General features: G+C 62.4%; 1 protein-coding gene across 16 annotated transcripts in view; it reads left to right on the top strand.

The window, feature by feature from the left end:
• Positions 1-17707, top strand: part of BRF1 (BRF1 general transcription factor IIIB subunit) — a 71693-nt gene extending 53986 nt beyond the window's left edge. For 3 of the 16 annotated variants that reach the window (XM_089908289.1, XM_089908286.1, XM_089908293.1), the window contains 13 exons: positions 1225-1374; positions 2423-2516; positions 3729-3867; positions 4206-4245; positions 4578-4670; positions 8679-8948; positions 10530-10591; positions 11154-11235; positions 11381-11436; positions 11790-12046; positions 15327-15378; positions 15909-16175; positions 16640-17707. In XM_089908289.1, coding sequence (XP_089764415.1) covers positions 1225-1374; positions 2423-2516; positions 3729-3867; positions 4206-4245; positions 4578-4670; positions 8679-8948; positions 10530-10591; positions 11154-11235; positions 11381-11436; positions 11790-12046; positions 15327-15378; positions 15909-16175; positions 16640-16684 — 1607 coding nt within the window. In that variant the 3' untranslated portion in view covers positions 16685-17707. Of the gene's footprint in view, positions 1-1224; positions 1375-2422; positions 2517-3728; positions 3868-4205; positions 4246-4577; positions 4671-7082; positions 8653-8678; positions 8949-10529; positions 10592-11153; positions 11236-11380; positions 11437-11789; positions 12047-15326; positions 15379-15908; positions 16176-16639 lie in introns of those variants that run through there. The other 13 variants (XM_022575918.3, XM_022575917.3, XM_089908288.1 and 10 more) reach the window with 12 other exon arrangements.
• The last annotated feature ends 441 nt before the right edge of the window (positions 17708-18148 follow it).

The following is an 18148-nucleotide window of genomic DNA, read 5'->3' as shown; positions in this document are numbered from 1 at the left end:
CCATGCGGTCCCAGGCGACCCAGGATGCTTCAGGGGCGGCTGCCAATCGCTGTGGCCTCAGAAACCTTCCCTGGGTCCTGTATGTGAGCCAAGGCCGGCAGGGATGGAAGAGGTGCTCGTAGGATCTATGGGGCTTCCAGGGACCAGAGCTCAGTCATGAATGCCCTGTAGATGTAGGGAGGCCAGGAGAAGTGGGCAGGCTGGGGCCCAGAAGGTCGGTGCTGGGTGTTGGCAAACAGCTGGGGTCTCTGACACACCTGCTTGCGCTGCTGTTGGGGGTGTCAGAGATGAGCTGACCAGTTCCCTTCCGTCCTGTGCCTCCCAGGGTCTTCCCGACCTGCCCTTCATCCTCCTCCGTCCGCCTGTACACACCTGCTTCCGGGCCAACCCGTCCCCTCCTGGAACCCCCTCCTCGGGCCTCCGCCACGGCCCCCTGAGCACAACCTTCCTGGATGATCTTGTCCAAAGGAGGTCTCGCCCCGCTATTCTCTGTCATAGAGCTCTGTAGGGTTCCTTCAGTTGCCTATGGCAATCCAGACGCTTAGCTGAATTGAGTAAATTACTTGGTGGTTTTTGCCCGCTCTGTGAAGCTTCTAGCCCAAAGCTGCGTGAGGGAGTGCTGGTAAGGAGGGAGAGGGTGTGTGTGCAGGCGGCTCTGGTCCCTCCTGAGCCGGGCTGACGCTCCCTTAGTGAGAGACGTGTTCATCTGAAGAGGTGCACACGCCCGTAGACAGGAGGGCAGACGATATAAGCTGGCATTACACAAAAGTAAGTGCAGAAAATAAGTACGTAAAAAATTGGCTGACTCACAGCAGTCCACAAAATGCCAAATTAAGCAGCCGGGTTTTGCGTATGTGTCTGCAGGAGCATGTGCGATGTGTACGCAGGCTTGGGGCCCCCATGTCACGTGGCAGGGCACGCACGTCCTGCCCACCGGCTCCACTCTGGGTGCAGCAGCCACCTGGCCGCAGTGTCTACAGCTGCTCCAGGAGGCTGCGTGTCCAGGAGGGGGGCTCGTGTCGGAGGAAAGGGGCCCTGGGGAGCCTGTGCCGTGGAAGGACAGGGAGGGTGGCCTGAGGGTGGGCGGGGCGGGGGAGCACCTGTCGCACCAGGTGGGTTTCCGTGTGCTGCCAGATGTGGAGCACATGCACCGCAGGGCCTCCTGGCACTGCACACTCCTGTCCCAGGGCGCGTACGGCTGGCTGAGGTGCGTGTCTTCCGCAGACCCCTGCCTGTACATCCCGCGCTTCGCCCACCTGCTGGAGTTCGGTGACAAGAACCACGAGGTGTCCATGACGGCCCTGAGGCTCCTGCAGAGGATGAAGAGGGACTGGATGCACACGGGCCGGCGCCCTTCGGGCCTCTGTGGGGCAGGTAAGGCGGTCTCGGAGTCGCGCTGGCTGCGTCCCGCTGCCAGCGTGCGGGCGCTTTCTGTCCCGACTCTTCAGCAGGCCGAGCCGGTAGGTAGTGGGCTGTCTCCAGGGCTGCCTGCTGGCCTCGCTTGCCCGGCCCTCACCCGGCCCTCGGGGACTTCCACCTGCTTCCTGTTGGCCTCCCCTCCGTCTTGGGGAGCAGGCAGGACCCTCAGAGGCCAAGCGGGCTGCCAGGCTTCCTGGCCTTGACCCCAGGCTTGAATGTTGAGGTGCAGCCGTGCTGGGTCATTGCTGCAGAGGGCACCCCGGGCTTTCGGGCTAGCTCCCCGTTCCCCAAAGGACAGTTGTCTCATCTCCCCTCCAGGTGGCAGCAGCCCACAGACGGCCCTCCTGCTCTGTTCCTGATGCTCCCTGGACCTGGAGCCCCTCCCCAGGAGGGCCGTTACCCTTCCTCTTAGCCTCTTACCTTGGCCCACAAGGTCGAGTCCACTCCTTTCCAGAGCGCTCAGCAGCCAGCAGGATCAGTGCTTCCTGAGATGCATTTTCCATCTCCCGAGTTTGCAGTCCAGGATCTGGGCCTCTCCTAGGGTCCAGCCAGTTATGGTCACCAGCACAGCACACCCGGGCCCACTCCCTCTCTCCCCGATCCCTGGCTTGTCCATCACCAGCCAGCGTTTCCCACACAGGTCACCTCAGAGTTCACTCGTTTGCTTTGAGAGGTTTACACAAAGTTCTCAAAAAGTGTATTTTAATTTTTCTCGCGTTTAAAAAAGGAATGTGCAGTACTTCTTACGTTTTTAAAAATTATTGTATAATTGCCTGCAAAGCGGTTGGTGGATCTTAGGTGTTCTGACAGTCGTGCAGACCGTGCAGCACTGCCCACAGTAAGGTGAGGAGGACGGTGTCGCCCCAGGGGCTCCCAGAGCACCCTCTGGCACTGTCTTTCCAGCTGGTCGCACTAGGGGGTCATCAGCCCTCTGCGCACGGGATCGGTCCTGGTTTGGACAGGAGCACCCTGTTTCTGAATTCTCCATTGTGTTCCTTTCCAGCACTTCTAGTTGCAGCCAGGATGCACGATTTCCGGAGAACCGTCAAGGAGGTCATCAGCGTGGTCAAGGTGTGCGAATCCACGCTGCGCAAGAGGTGGGTCGCTCTTGTCGCAGCCGGGGGCTTGGCCAGGCTTCCCTGCACAGCGTCTCAGTCCGTCCAAGTGGTGGCCCCTTTCTTCCACCCTGTGTTGAGGTGGACAGTGGTTTGAAAAGTCACCCTGACTCAGAGGTCAGGAAACAGGTACTGAGAGTGGCCTCGCCTGTGTCCTGGCTGGTGCAGCCTGAGTGACTGGTCTCTCTGGGGGAAGCCAGGCTCAAGCAGAGGACCACTGTGTCCCTGTAACGGAGTGGTCGGGCGAGCCCCTGCTTTGGGTACCGTGTTCACAGGGTCATTACGGCAGCTCCAGCGGAGCTCCACGTGGACTGTGACGAGAGAGTCACCGGCCCAGAGTCGCTGGCACAGCCATCAGCACAGGGTATTTACCCTGAGTCTGGAGCTCTTGATGGCTGTCTTTCAACTGAGATCATATCCTGTGGCAGTTTTCAAAGGCAGAGGGAAATTTATTTTGCTTATTTGAACTCTGGTTCTCTTTAAAAATTTTTCTGTTGAACATTTTGAAGATTGTATAAAATGTAGGAAACGGACAAGAATTAATTATGGCCGGGCACACTGCAGTGCAGGAGCCCTGCCTGCCTGGGACCCGTGGCTCGGCCTCCTTCCTTCTGGGGCCTTCTTGAGTCTACCTGTGGGAGCAATGAGGGTGCCATGCCTTTTTCTCCCTGGGGCCCAAGCTATCGGCAGGATAGAGTAGGGGCTGAGAGGCTGCCGGACAGCCCCCGGGCCTGTGCTCACAGCTGTGTGTGGCAGGGTGCTGGGCCTGGGAACCAGCACCCCTGAGGGACTGTTTTGTAAACGGCGTGCTGGGTTTTTTTAAATTTGTTTTATTTATTTTTTGGCTGCGTTGGATCTTTGCTGCACGTGGGCTTTCGCTAGTTGCTGCAAATGGGGGCTACTCTTCGTTGCGGTGCGCAGGCTTCTCATCGCGGTGGCTTGTCTTGTTGCGGAGCGCGGGCTCTAGGCGTGTGGGCGCGGGCTCTAGGCGTGTGGGCTTCAGTAGTTGTGGCACGCGGGCTCCGTAGTTGTGGCTCGCGGGCTTAGTGACTCCGCGGCATGTGGGATCTTCCTGGACCAGGGCTCGAACCCGTGTCCCCTGCGTTGGCAGGTGGATTCCCAGCCCCTTTGCCAGCAGGGAAGCCCTGGGTGCTGGTTTGAGTGCTGTTCTCGGGCACCGTCTTCCCTTTCAAGCGTCTGTTTCAGGCTCACGGAGTTTGAAGATACCCCCACCAGTCAGCTGACTGTGGACGAGTTCATGAAGGTCGACCTGGAAGAGGAGTGCGACCCCCCGTCGTACACAGCTGGGCAGAGGAAGCTGCGGATGAAGCAGGTGGGCCGCACGCCCGTTTCCTGCTCTTCCTTCACAACAGTGGCTTAGCTACGAAGACTGAAGGGGGGGCCAGGGTGCACCACACTGAGCGCAGTCCCTCCTGGGCCCGGAGCCATCTCATCTGCTGAGGGTCTCCCCAGACCCCCTTCAGTGCATCCCGTACAGTTTCCGGGGCAAACCGCCTCCCTGAGGGCCCTGGTGCTCATGTCTCTGGGGGCCGGAAGCCCGAGTCCCTCTTGTCAGGCTGGGGACCTGCGTTGGGGTCGAGAGGCCTCCGGGTACTGGCAGGCACCGCTCTCGCTCCTCTCATTAAATGCATTCGTTCTCTGCCTTTTCAGCTGGAACAGGTCCTGTCAAAACAGCTGGAGGAGGTGGAAGGTAACCAGCCCATCTTAATGTACGGGTGCTTCAGGTCCTTACAGGAACGGACTGTGTGCTTGCTTTTTTAAAAGAAAAACATTTTATTTATTTATTTGTTTCTTTGTTTGGTTCCACTGGGTCTTCGTTGTGGTAGACAGGCTCCTTAGTTGTGGCTCACGGGCTCCTTAGTTGTGGCTCACGGGCTCCTTAGTTGAGTCACGCATGTGGGATCTAGTTCCCTGACCAGGGATCGAACCCGGGCCCCCTGCACTGGGAGCGCAGAGTCTTAGCCACTGGACCACCAGGGAAGTCCCCTGTGCTTACACTTTGCTGTTAATTTATTGCTTCAGGTGAAATATCCAGCTATCAGGACGCGATTGAGATTGAACTAGAAAACAGCCGGCCAAAGGCAAAGGGGGCCCTTGCCAGCCTGGCAAAAGATGGTGAGTCCAGCCACGCCCCCTCGCCCGCTGGCTCGGTTCACCCAGGCCCGGCACCTGCCCCTCCTGCCGCCCCCACCGTGGCCGTGCGTCCTGTCTCTTGGCTCCACCCCCGCCCCAGGCCTCCACGCGCCAAGCTGGGCGTCAGCTGCTCCCAGGACACCCCGAGCCACCCTGCCCCCAGCAGCTCCGGGGCGGCCGAGTCTTCTGGACCAGTCTGCTGTCCCCGTTGTCCTCAGGGTACTCACTCGTTGGCAGACGCTGCCTGTGGGAAAGAGCTCGCCCTGTGCCCGTGGCCGCGGCCCACACAGCCCTCCCTGCTGCCGCCTCTCCCTGCGTCCCATCGCAGCTCTTGCGCACCCCCGTTTCTGGTTTGGGGCCTCGCGAAGCTGCTGTGAGCCCCCTCGGACAGATCTCTTTGTGCATGTGTGGTTTTCATTTCTCCCACGTTGCCTCCCTTGCCGTGCTCCAGGGACACCCCGGCTGGTTCGGGGCGCCCCCTCCGCTCACACGCTGCAGGTCCGCGGCCGGCGCCCTCCCACCCCCTCTCTGGCTCACAGGACAGGGACGGGTGCTGAGTAAGCGTCGGTTCCATCAGTCATCCAGTCTGGAAGGCGAGCACCTGCTCACCGCCTCTTCCCTGGGGTTTGTAGCTGCCCTTGTTCACTTTCTTGTCCGATCTTTAGAGTCATCCTGGCCGCTGCCTGCGCCAGCCCAGCTCTCCACTCTGTCGATCACCTGGGGCAGGTTGGCGCCTCCTCCCTCCGAGAGCGAGAGTGGGGTGTCTCCCTCCTGGGGGTTTTCTTCTGAGTCTGAGGCCTTGCGTCAGGTGCTTTGGGTCCCAGCTGCACTGCCTTCTCTGTTGCTGCCATAAGTGGCGTCTCTGCTGTGTTTGTGGAAGATGCTGATTTCTAGGTGCTGCTTTCGTGCTCCTGTACGTTAGGGACTCTGTTACTGCTCTTAGTACTTCTCAGTTCATCATTGGATCATTCAAGTAATTGGTGAGTTAGGTCGTCTACAGATAGTGGTGTTTTACTGCCCTTCACGATTTTTAGGCCCCTCCTTTCTAGCTCTTGCCTAGTCCATTGCTTGACCCTTAAAGACCATGCTGAGTCTTGCCTGTGACAACGGGCACGTCATCCGGCTTCCCTGCAAGGCCTCTGTGCTGCCCGGGACACACACTGCACGCTTTGGGCTGAAATACCACGTTGTCCTGTAAAGGAAACACCCACCGCCGTTTTCACTGAACCGTCCTATCTCAGACGTCGGAGAGCGTTTCTGATGTCTGCAGGGTCTGCAGAGAGGAACACAGGGTTTTCCTGGGTCAATGAATGTGATCCGTCATTTCCACAGTGTCCCGTGGCTCTGGGAAGGCCTTGCCTGGCCAGACGGTGTGCCCTCTCTGTTCTCAGGCTGCCACAGCGCCCCATCCAGGCACAGATTTGGACAAACTTGTATCTTACGATACTTTTGACTTTATTGTTTCTCTGGTTGTTTTCATTTTTATCCTTTCTTATTCTGCATAGTTTGTTTCTGTGTTTTTTTTGGTTTTTTTTTAACCTAGCTAGGTTGTTGATTTCCCATTCAACCAGCTCTTGCACTGATTTATGAGTCCTGCTGCCTTCCTGTACACTGTTGGTGATTTCCGCTTCCCTCTGCTCTGTCCTCCTCACAGCTTCTCTCCTTGCTCTAAACTGAGGCTGCTGCCCGGCTGGTTCCCTCTGACGCACGCGTGCAGGGCAGGGCCCGAGCGTCGTCAGAGCTGCGACCCGCTGTCCTGGCACCAGACGCTTCGCGCCACTCACAGTCGCGGAGTACGTTGGTCTTTGGTGCTAAGAGTCAAGTGAGGGAGTTAAGAGTTGGGGCGGGGGCTTTTGCTTTCTGATTTTGTTGTTAACTTCCACACGTACTGCGTTGTGGCCGGGTGTGCTGCTGGCGCTGTCCCTCCCTTGTGCCATCAACTCAGGTGCGCTGGTTGGAGACACCAGTGGTGCTTGGGAGGAGGCCCCCTCTGCTCCCGTCCAGCTGGGCTGGGCTCTGTGTCTGTCGGGGCGTCTCACTGGTCGCGTCGTCAGTTTTGAGGTCCTCTTGCAGACAGAGGTGGCCGCCGTGTTTTAGCTGAGGCTGGCTTGTTTTTGGTGCCTGGCGCCCTCCGCGGCCTGGGGGCACGCCTGGTGGTCTTTGCTCTGCCTGCCCCACCTCTTCCGTCCATGTCCTCCTCTTCTAGAAGCAGAGAATTGGGCTCTGCTTTCTGATCCAGCCCGAGAGCTTTTTCTCTTCCAGCAGTGGAAGTGAGCTCTTTTATGTCTGCTCAGGTGCCTTTCTGCTTGCTGTTCTCTGGACCTTGGGAAGCTCTGGCTTTTGTCCCAGTGGTGTCCTTCACGTGGTTTCTTCGGTCCTCTGTTTCTCGGGCAGCACCTGTTCGCACCTGCCCAGCTGTGGCGAGGATGCGGGCTCGCTCTCCTGCCCGCGCCCAGCTGCCAGTGGCCGCCGTCGCGCGTACCGGGCGCTGTGGAGGGGCCGCTCATCTCCTGCTCCAGTTCCAGCTTTTCACACGCTTCCCTTCTGGGGAGACCGTCTGGGACGTGTCCTCCTCCATGCCCCTGCGTTTGGTTATCTGGACCAGCTCCACGTTGCGTCCGTTGTCTCAAGAAGGAAGGGCCAGGCCCGGCCCGCCTTGGCCGCGGGTCTTGCTCCTCGGATCCGTTGCCGCCTCACAAACAGCCCCTGAGCCTCCAGCCCCGGCGAGGAAGCTTCAGCTCCCGCGTCCCCTCCTCTGCGGTGAGGATGGAGGCTGGGCTGGAGGAGGGGTGGAGGAGGACGCGGGCCACGGACGCAGGTACGAGTCCTTCCCTGCGGAGGACGTGTCGCGTGCGTGCAGGGCGTGGGGCCCTGGGACCCCACGGCGGACAGAGTGGACCGACCGATGTCCTCCCTCTGCTGGCCCTCTTGTGGGATGTCTGGTGACACACACGGTAATGGCGTGGGCTTCCAAGCAAGGGGCCGAGTGGGCGTGAGGGAGCTGTGCGCGTGGTCGGGGGTGTGTACTCCAGGCCCAGGGCCTGGCGAGTGCCAACCCCGGTGTGCAGCTGCCTCCTATCGCTGAAAATTAGGCATGTTGTTTACGTACGTGGGATCGTGTAGTGTGTACCCTGTTTCTCCCCTGGCTTTTTCACTCGGTGTAGTTGTGAGCCATCCGTCGCTAGATCAGCCCTCTTTGTGGAGTAGTGGTCCCCGAGTGCACCCAGTCCTGGGTGAAAGGACCCTGGGATTATTTCTAGTCTTGGACTGTTGCACGTAACCTGCTGTGAACATTCGTGTAACTGTCTTCGTTTTTTGTTTTTTTTTTTTAAATTAATTTATTTATTTTTGGCTGCGTTGCATCTTCGTTGCTGCACGTGGGCTTTCTCTCGTTGCAGTGAGCGGGGGCTACTCTTCGTTGTGGTGCACGGGCTTCTCTTGCTGCTGAGCATGGGCTCTAGGTGCGTGGGCTCAGTAGTTGTGGCTCGCGGGCTCTAGAGCGCCGGCTCAGTAGTTGTTGCCCACGGGCTTCGTTGCTCCGCAGCATGTGGGATCTTCCCGGACCAGGGCTTGAACCCATGTCCCCTGCATTGGCAGGCAGATTCTCAACCACTGTGCCATCAGGGAAGCCCTAGAGTTCTCAATTTTGATGAAATCCGACTTATCAGTGCTTTATTGATTCTGCTTTCGACGTCACGTATAAGAAGTTTTTGTTTAATTCACAGTCACCTGTCTTCCCATTGTTTCTCTGGAATGTTTCTGGTTTTAGCGTCAGGCTCACAGCTGATCGCTTCTGAGTGAACCTGTGCGTCGCGTGTGCACTGTGGGCCGAGGCCCGTCACGGGCGGGTGGGTGTTGGGCGCCCTTGGGATGAGGCGCGTCTTCTGGAATAAGTGCCTTTTGCTGCCGGGCGGAAACGCTCCTCTTCACCAGGCGGGCCCTCTGGCTTCCTGGCTGGTTAACACGTGGTGTGTGGAATTGTGTCCCTAGGCTCTGTTGAGGACACCACATCCAGCTTATTTGGTGAGGAGGACGCTGAGGATGAAGAGCTGGAGGCCGCTGCCAGCCACCTGAACAAGGACTTTTACCAGGAGCTCCTTGGTGGAGGCATTCCTGGCAGCTCGGAGGCGGCAGGAGGCCCTGAGGGAGGCGGTAGGCCCCCCGCCCTGGAGTCCCTGCTCGGCCCTCTGCCCACTGCGGCCAGTCTGGGCATCTCGGACTCCATCCGAGAGTGCATCTCCTCCCAGAGCCGGGACCCCAGTGAGTGCCCAGGGACTGGGGGAGCAGGGGGGATGGAGAGACGGTGGGGGGCTCCTCCGGGCAGGTGGGGTGGGGTTTCCAGGTCTGGGTCATCCCCGCCTGCCTGTGGGAGTTGGAGGTGCTGCTTCTGAGGGGCCTTCTAGAAGGGTGGGCTTGGGAGGGGCACTGCCAGCTCTGCTGCAGGCTGTGTGAGCAATCAGTGACCCCAGCTGTGCTGACGCCTGAATGCCACAGGGCTTGTCAGCATCTCCGGGACCCTCCTCCACTGACCAGAGCCCTCAGTTTGGTGGGACTGTGGCTGGAGGCTCCTTCCTGCCCCTGTGCAACTCGGGAGGCCTCATTGCAGAGGCCCCATGCTACAGAGGGGCCACGGGGACAGGCTGGCATCCCCTGCCCGCACCTTTGCACCCAACCTGGTGGGAAAGTGTCGGCCAAAGGCGGCATCTCCACTGGTCAGACGGATGTCACTCGCTGGGCTCCAGTGCCTGCAGTGCCGGGGTGCCTGCGCAGGGGCCCAGCTGTTCCTCCCCCAGGGGGGCCTGGTGTGCAGGCAGCTCCAGGAGGGCGGTGGGTTTGGTCTTGTCGCAGTTTCACCATAAGGTGGGCCCTGCTTCCTCTCTTCTGGGCACCAAGGGCTTGGCGTCTGTGTGCAAGGAACCTCTGTGAGAGGGACGCTGCTCAGGTGTTCCTTCCGTGCCCTGTGGCTGGGCGTGGCGATGGGCGGTCATACGCCTACCCTGGTGGCCATGGTGGTCTAGAGGGGAGAGGGATGTGACACAGACCCAGCCCATCAGTTAGGTACATGTGGGTTGTACCCCAAAGGGGCTGCCGTATGAGTGGAACCCGGGGCAGGTCCCACAGTGCACTGAGCAGAGGGCATGTGCAAAGGCCCTGAGGCAGCTGGGGGGCACTGCGACCTGGACAGAAAGAGGCCAAGCTGGCTGGAGCTGACAGAGCAAGGGGAGCAAGGCTGACCGCAGAGGGGCGTGGGGGTGTGTCCGAGCGCCCAGCCTCAGCCGTGGAGCAGCAACGTGACAGGAGAGCATCCCCGACAGCCTGCTGGCAGGAGAGCATTCCCGGTTCCCGTCGGGCTGGAACCAGCAGGACGGGGCAGAGAACCGTCGGATGACGAGGGGCAGCCCACGGGAAGGGCGGCCCACAGGAGGGCCAGCCCACAGGAGGGGCAGCCCCGGTTTCTGGGCCGTGCAGGTTGTGCTGTTGACCAGCGGGGGCAGGAGGGTGGTGGCCGACAGGTTTTGGGGGTGTCCTGAGCATAGTCCCGGAAGGCTCCCCGAGGCCCCCTCTCCTGGGCTTGTTGATCTGAAAAGCACTCTGTACGGGAGAGCGTGAGGACTGGAAGGTCTTCCGAGTTAGCATTGCGCCTCCTCCGCAAGGTGCTGGGGTGTCGCCTCAGCCTGTGCCCCGCACTCGCAGGAGTGGGGCCGGGACCGGCCGGTGGCTGGGAGGAAGCGGGTGCTAGAAGCCCTTGGCCGCACCCCGGAGTCCTGAGACGGCCCAGGTGATGTATGCGCTCATTTAACTGGACGTCGGCCCTAAACGCCAGGCTCTGCTTCCCTTTAGAAGATGCTTCCGGGGACGGTGAGCTAGACCTCAGCGGCATTGATGACCTCGAGATTGACAGGGTAAGCGCCGTGAGCTCTCAGTGGCCTTGCCGGGGGTGCTGGTTGGGGTCCGTGGGGTGCCAGGCTGCGCCCCATTGGGAAGCTCCTGTGGGCTGGGGGCACAGCTCCATGTCCCCCTGGGCCTGCCGTCGTTCGGACGGGCTCTTAGCAGTTTGTCCAGCAGTGCTTGTTCCCTGGCAGGCGGGAAGCCTTTCCCCTGATTTGTCCCCAATCACCTTGTGTTTGAGGCCACCTGCGTGTCCTTAAGTCGGCGTCCTGAGCCCTCACCTCAGTTCCTCCTCCGGGACCTATGTCCCTACGCTCTGGCTGGCCTGGCTCCCGTGCCCAGGGGGACTGCAAACTGCCAAGAGTCGGGGGGCGTTGGCTGCGGGGTTGGTTCATGGATGTGGCCCTCAGGCCGGCCTGGAAAGGGTAAAGGGCGCCGAGGTGTTAGCCGGGTCTCCACACACGTTCCGTCTTGGGTCGGAGGCCTGCTTCCTGACCAGTGTGTATGAAGGGGAGCACGTTGGCAGAGCTGAGCTCTGCGTGTGCCCTCTGACTGTGATGCTGCGCTCTGCCCCAGTACATCCTGAACGAGGCCGAAGCCCGCGTGAAGGCCGAGCTGTGGATGCGGGAGAATGCTGAGTACCTGCGGGAGCAGAGGGGTGAGTGCCCGCCCAGGCGCCCTGGAACGCGGGCCCCATGCACCCCCACCCGCCCAGGCGCCCTGGAACGCGGGCCTCACGGACCCCCACCTGCCCAGGGGCCCTGGGGCGCCAGCCGTGCTGACCCTGCTCCTTGACCTTTCAGAGAAAGAAGCGAGAATCGCGAAGGAGAGGGAGCTCGGCATCTACAAGGAGCACAAGGTAGGGCGCGGCCTCTTCCTCAGGGACCTGAGAGCTCCCGGCCACCCACCCTGCGCTGTGCTGGCCTCCCACTGGCAGACGCCCGGCCAGCCCCCACCCCCGGTGACCTGTGACCTGGGAAAGCCTGCGTGGGGCCCAGCCTGGCCGGGGCTCTGCACGGTGGGCTGTGGGCAGATTGCAGCTGCCCAGTGGCCCCTACAGTGCTGGACTGCCCGGGTGCCCCACTCTCCAGGGAGAGTAAGACTCCCCAGCCGACCCCGATTGTTTGAGCCCCGCTCCCACGTCCTGAGTGGCACCTGGCAGGTTCATAGGACCGAGACCTACAGGAAGCGTAACGTTGTGTTTCCATTGAGCCCAAGAAGTCTTGCAAGCGACGGGAGCCGATCCAGGCTAGCACGGCTGGGGAGGCCATCGAGAAGATGCTGGAGCAGAAGAAGATCTCCAGCAAGATCAACTACAGCGTGCTCCGGGACCTCGACAGCAAGGGCGGGGGCAGCCCACACAGGGAGGACGCCCGGCCTCAGGAGAGGGCTGGCGCCAGGAAGCTGTCTCGGCGGAAAACGCCAGCCAGGAGGAGCGGGGCTGATCCCGTGGCCAGCGTGGGGAAAAGGTACCGTGCCAGGCGGGCTGGGTGTCGGGTGGGCGCGGGGCTGCGGGGCATTCCCCACGTGTGTGCTGGGAACCAGTGTCTGTGTCCAGCGTGGCCCCCGCTGCCCTGGCCAGGAGCTGAGCAGGGTTTCAGCCCTGGAAGGGGTCCTGCTGCATTGGGGTCTGTTCTGTTTGAAGAGACTTGTGGGCCGGGCCCATTCTCCACCCCAGGGGTCCGTTCTCCCGGTAGGGCCCCCGCCTTGCTCTGCGCAACGCCCCCCGCCCCCCCCCCCCCCCCCCGCTGTGGAGCCAGGTCCTGGCAGCTCTGCAGTGCCCCTCGCCCCAGGCCGAGAGCCCCCTGCCGCACGGCCCAGGCTGGTCGTTGTGCCTGCAGCCTGGCTCCAGGCTGTGCTCGAGGGGGATTCCAGAGGGGAGGGCCCTGTGGGGCTGCACTCCCACCACCCCACCCCCTCTCCTCTGTCGCTACCATTTTCTAGTGCTGACTCATCTGAGAAGTAAAGATGTTCTGATTTGCATTTCTGTTCTCTAAAGTGGGAGTAATCATTTTTCGCAGTTTTTGCGACACTTTTTCTGTAATTTGGTGATCCCACTTCCTTGTTCTTCGAGTCCCCATTCCCCCAAGTCCCCAAGCACCCAGTACAGCCTGTCAGTGTCTGGACAGCTGGTCCTGGTCCTGTTGGGTGTCTCCGTGCTCCCTTTTTTTTTTTTTTTTTTTTTTTTGCGGTACGCGGGCCTCTCACTATTGTGGCCTCTCCCATTGCGGAGCACAGGCAGCGGACGGGCAGGCCCAGCGGCCATGGCTCACGGGCCCAGCCGCTCCGCGGCATGTGGGATCTTCCCGGACCGGGGCACGAACCTGCGTCCCCTGCATCGGCAGGCGGACTCTCAACCACTGCGCCACCAGAGAAGCCCCCCCGTGCTCCCTTCTGATGACAGGCACGAGAGCGGGCACTGCGGGAGGCCCGCCCCCGCTCTCCTGGAGCCTGGGAAGCGCCCACCCCCCACCCCCCGACCTGGACGCGGTGTGGCCGCTGCATGTGCTCCCGGGTCGTGGCAGGCAGCCTTGTCCTGTTCAGCCTGCCCTTTGGCAAGGGGGCGCCTCACCCCCAAGCTCGGCGTCCCCTGCTCCCATCACCATGCACGGGGGTGAGGGGGGCTGCTTTCCCAGAGCTCAGGCTCAGCCTGTGTTTGTCAATGGAAGGTGCTGTGGCCGAGCCCCATCGCACAGTCCGGCCGTTCCTTCGTGGACATGGTGTTCGCCGTCCAGCCGTGAGCATTTTGGTGGCTGATGCCCGCAGTGCATTTGCAAAAGTGGTGGGGCAGTGGCCCTGTGGGGCAGCCATGGGTCCTCCAGGCCACCGGCTGGCTGGGGCTGTGGGCTGAAGGGAGGAGCGTGTCCCCAAGTGCTCGCAGACCCCCCTGAGAGGCCCAGCCAGTCACCCGGCTGCCCGCAGGACCGTGTGTGGACGGCTGCCGGACGCTCCTTGAGAGGAGGGCCCGAGACCCAGACCCACCTCCTGCCGGCCCTCACGTCAGGAGCCGCTCTCACCCCATCCGCTGATGGCGCACTCTCCCAGCCAGGCTGGCCCTCGGTCGGTAGGGAGCGCGCCACTGGCTCCCGCCTTCCGGGTTCTGGGGACTCTGGACTTCTCTGCTGGGCCTCGGGTTGTTACGGCTGTGGCTCCAAGCTCACGTCTCCCCAGGTGACACGTGGGGACCCGGAGAGCCGTCCGTGTGGGAGGGGCTTCCTCTGAGCTTGGGCACAGCCTTGCGTGAGCTGCCGCCTTGTCCCCTCCAGGCTGCAGCCCCAGACCGTGTAGAATGAGGGCTTCCTGTGAGACCCCAGAGCCACTGCTTCCAACGCCCTCACGGGGCGGGCTGCCCAGACCTGGCCTGACGGGCCAGACCCCCGCCGTCAGGTGTCCACTGTCGGAGGCTGTTACGGGGTCCACTCCCCGTGTGCCCAGCGTTCATTGGCACGTCACAGCAGGGCTGGGTCAGATAGCCAGGAGGGTCCAGGGTAGCGGGTGTGCGGGGCTGGGGCCGCCATGGGTGCAGCTCGATCACCTGCGCCCCCTCCCTGCCCCCGCCCATCTTCCTTCAAGCTGTGCCCTGAAGGGAAGCAGCTGCAGTGTGGACTCTGCCCCTGCCCTGGCCACCCTACACAGGTCTGGTGGGCGGGTCCCTGGGTCTGGACGGCTCCTGCGGCCAGGGCTGGGAGGAGGACCTGCCTCATCTCCCGTGGGAGTCCTGCCGTCACGCTTAGGCAGGTCAGCGGCATCCGGGGAGCCTTGGTGTGCGCCCCCGGCCCCTTGCAGTGGGTTTTGTATAGAAAGCGCCTTGAGTTTTGTGTTTGGAGGGTCCGAGGGAGGAAGAAGAAGCCCATTGTGGGGGGTGCTGTGGGCCTGGTGGGCTGGAGGGGGCAACCAAGACTCTCAGGCTGGGAAGAGAGGGGAGGGGAGGGGCGGGGCAGGCTTGGGTCTTAGAACGTGCCTCTCCCCCTCCTCCTCTTCCAGCAACAGGGAAAACTCAGGATGGACCAGTGGGAGGACTGAACAGGGGTCTCCCGCAGCCTCCACACGTTCTCCTGGAAGTATGGGGGGTGGCAGGGAGCAGATGGCCCAGGACCGCTTCAGAAAACAGCTGGCCTGGGGACCTGGAGTGCCTGGGTGGCAGGGCAGTGTGATTCTAGTTTTTAATCCTTCATCAAGTATTGACGAATACATGGGGGTTTTGTCCAGAGGGACGTTCTGTCGCCCTGCAGAGTGGCTTCAATGAACTTTGAATTTGCTGCCAACATTTAAAAAGAAGCTTTCATACAAAAATCCAGATTTCCGGCTGCTTCTGGCTCCCCGCGCCCCCATCCCCAGCGCCCTGGCCCTGCCCTGCCTATGGGTGCAGTGCTCACCCAGGCCCCGGGGAAGAACCTTGCCTGCGCCATGTCTGTTGGGTAGACGTGAAGAGGCCCAGAGGGCGGCCCACTCACCCAGCCACCTGCCCAGCCGGTGGGGTCGGGGGAAGGACAATGCAGGGGCTGGGGTGGGGCAGGGTGGGCTGCCAGGCCTGGGTGGAGGAGGTGACAGGACAGCGCTCAAGGCCCAGGCGCAGCCACTGGGTGGACAAGACCCAGTCAGGGTGGTGCCACGGGAGCCTCAGTACACCGTCATCCTTTACATCTGGCCAGATGCTGCCAACAGAGAACAGGCCTTCCAGCGGGGCCCGTGTCCTCGTGGCCGATGGGGCAGCCTGGGCTGAGGCCACGGTGCTGTGCTTTCTTCCAGGTTGAGGCCGATGGTGTCGACGCAGCCAGCTAAGAAGGTGGCCGTGGGAGAGGTGCGTTATGTGGACATAGCCGGGGGACAGGGATCCTTGGGAAACAGCAGACGCCCGGCACCGCGTCCGTGAGCAGCGTGTCAGGGTGGGAGTGCCAGCACCGCTGCTCCGGCAGGCCCAGCCCAGCCCAGCTCAGCCCAGCCAGGGGGAGGCCTGAGGCCCAGGGGCGGCCCGGGGCCTGAAAGCCTGAGCCCACCGGTGTGTGCCAGCCCACGGCCATCGCAATCCTCCGTGTGGGAAGCCAGGCCCAGGTCCCAGGGTCCAGCGTGGTCAGTGGCCTTCCCTCTTCCCTTGTCTTGGGGTTCAAGGGTCTTCCCTTCTTATTGTTGGGGTCCTGGTCTGGCCTAGGAAACAAAAGGGAGAGGCAGGGCCCCTGCGGGGTCACACGGCAGCTGCAGGGGCAGGCTCAGGGGATCGGGTGTCCTCACTGACCACTCTTGAAGGGTGGGGAGTGTCCACCCTGCCCCGGAGAGCACTCCCCTGCGGTGGCCTGGGAGCCATGCTCTGTCCCCAGCTCACCCCCTCGCCAGCAGGCCTTGCTCCCGAGTCCCCCCTCCCTGGAAGCCGAGCCCGTCAGGCCCACAGCGGTCGTGGTGGAGAGTGGGCCAGTGTCGTACCACCCAGAGGAGGACGCGGACGAGGAGGACCCCGACGAGGAAGATGGGGAGCCCTGTGTCAGCGCCCTGCAGATGGTGGGCGGCGACGGTGAGCGGCCTCCGCAAGCGCAAGCGGCCGGGGCGGGGCGTGGGCTCCCGGAGGAGGCACAGGCCCCTGCCTGCAGATGGTGGGCGGCGACGGTGAGCGGCCTCCGCAAGCGGCTGGGCCGGGGCGGGGGCTCCCGGAGAGGAGGCACAGACCCCTGCCTGCACCTCGGAAGGGAATTTGAACTGGCGTCTTACGATTGGCTGTATTGGTTTTGAGGCCCAGGCTGCTAGAAGGAGCTGGCCAGGACCTGCTTGCTGTGCAGACTTGGGGCTCTGGGCTGTCCGTCCAGCAGGGGAAAGGTTCCCACTCTGCACCGCTCGCATGGGCGCTTGCCCCCGGGGCCTGCAGAGATGGAGGGACCGACGCGGTGGTCCCCGTCAGTGGTGGTGGGGCCCGTGCAGCCGTGGCCTGCGGGGCTGGGGCTGGAGCCTCTCTGGGGCGGCCGTGGCCTGGGGCGCCGCTCACGAGGTGGGCGGTGGCGGGTGCAGCGTGCGGCGCCTGGGCTGCTTGACCACGCGGCACCCCTCAGTGTCCGTGACTCTTTTGTGCTTTGCAGATTACGGCTGTGATGGCGACGATGACGATGGCTACTGAGGCGTGACCTTGCTGCCGGCAGTGTCCTGAGGGGTCAGATGGGCCTCTGGGGCCAGCTCACAGGCGTGAGCGCCGAGACTTGGTGACAAGATGGGTGCTGGCCCGCCTGCCCTGCTGCCCTCTTCCACAGCCACACGCGGCCTCTGTGGCACTTGCTGTTCGCTGCGACCGTGTTTTGAGCAACGTGAGGAGTGTTTCTGCCCAGCAAGGGGAGCCGGACCAGCTGTCTGTATCCGGTCAGAGGTGGGTCTCACGGCCCAAGAACCCTTGCAGGCGGCAATGTCGTGTCCCACGGAAGGAAACTAAGGCACGGGGAGCCCCAGCCGCTTGTCCAAGTGCGCGGAGGGCTGGGCGGGCTCCAGGACCCTCCTCGCCTGTGTGGAGCTGGCTTCCCTGCGCCCCTCACCTCCTTGCCATGTCTGAGAAGCACTTTGTGTCCCGCTGGTCCAGAATTGATTGTGTATCTCCAGCCGAAGTCCCCAGCCAGGCGCTCACATCTCCCTGCCACTGCCTGGGCCCTGGGGACCCCACAGATCTGCACCCAAGAGCCTAGAGGCTGCTTGGCCAGCTGGCATCACTCGGCAGACACGTGCACAGCCACCGCGGGTAGCCTGCGTGGCCGCCTGGGTGAGGGAGCCAGAAGTGCTTCCTGTCTGAGCTGCGATCAGGCTCGCCGTCCACAGAGGCATAGCCGGCAGAGGGGCCTCGAGCTTGGCAGCCCTGCTCTGGGTGGTTCCTGCCACCCAGAGCCTCCCGGGCCAGGCCTCCTCATTGGAAGGCCCAGGGACCACTCTTGGTCTGGGCTTGGGCACCGCTTACCTGGAGGTGTCCTTGGGGGGAGGGCAGACCCCTCCTAGAGTGCACCCTCCCGGAGTGCATCAGAGTTTGCGGGGGTGGGGGGTGGATTTTGAGGCCGTTGGCTGTGCCCCTCGGCCTGTACCATTGCAGCCAGCCTGGACTCCAGGGCTCCTGCAAGGCTGGAGTGGAGGGTTGGCTTGGTGAAACAGAAAGATCGTTCCTTAAGCAGAAACCCACTGAGTCTGTGGTCTACAATTCCCTGTCTGGCTCCCTGGAGGAGTGAGGCTGAGGCAGGGGTACCTGCCCTCCAAGCTCCACACTCCTGGCCTTGACTGATGGGGAACCATCAGTGACATGTCCACTTTCACAGGAAGTCCCTGTGCCATTGTTCCCAGCTGTGGGCCATCCTGGCCCTGGGCCCCTCTTGGGGCTAGGAGGGCGTGCTTGGCTTCAGCGGCTCTTAGAGGAGTCTCATGGGCTGGGGGCTCATTGCACTGCGCAGGGAGCAGATGGTGGGCCGGACCGGAGGTGACCGGGGAGGGGCATGCTCAGGGAACCTCCCGGGAGGTGGGCTGGAGGCAGGGGAGGGGGGAGGGGGAGGGCTGGCTTCCTCGGTGCGCGTTGGCTGTGCCTGTGCCGGGCTGGCTCTCAAGACAGAGCTGTGGCTGGATGG

The sequence above is a fragment of the Delphinapterus leucas genome, chromosome 2 (assembly GCF_059928025.1).
Source record: "Delphinapterus leucas isolate spDelLeu-1000000601 "Yukka" chromosome 2, BTC_Dleu_Yukka2, whole genome shotgun sequence".
Classification (NCBI taxonomy): Eukaryota; Metazoa; Chordata; class Mammalia; order Artiodactyla; family Monodontidae; genus Delphinapterus; species Delphinapterus leucas.
The sequence above is the reverse complement of the archived record's forward strand: the minus strand, read 5'-3'. Positions and strand labels throughout refer to the sequence as shown.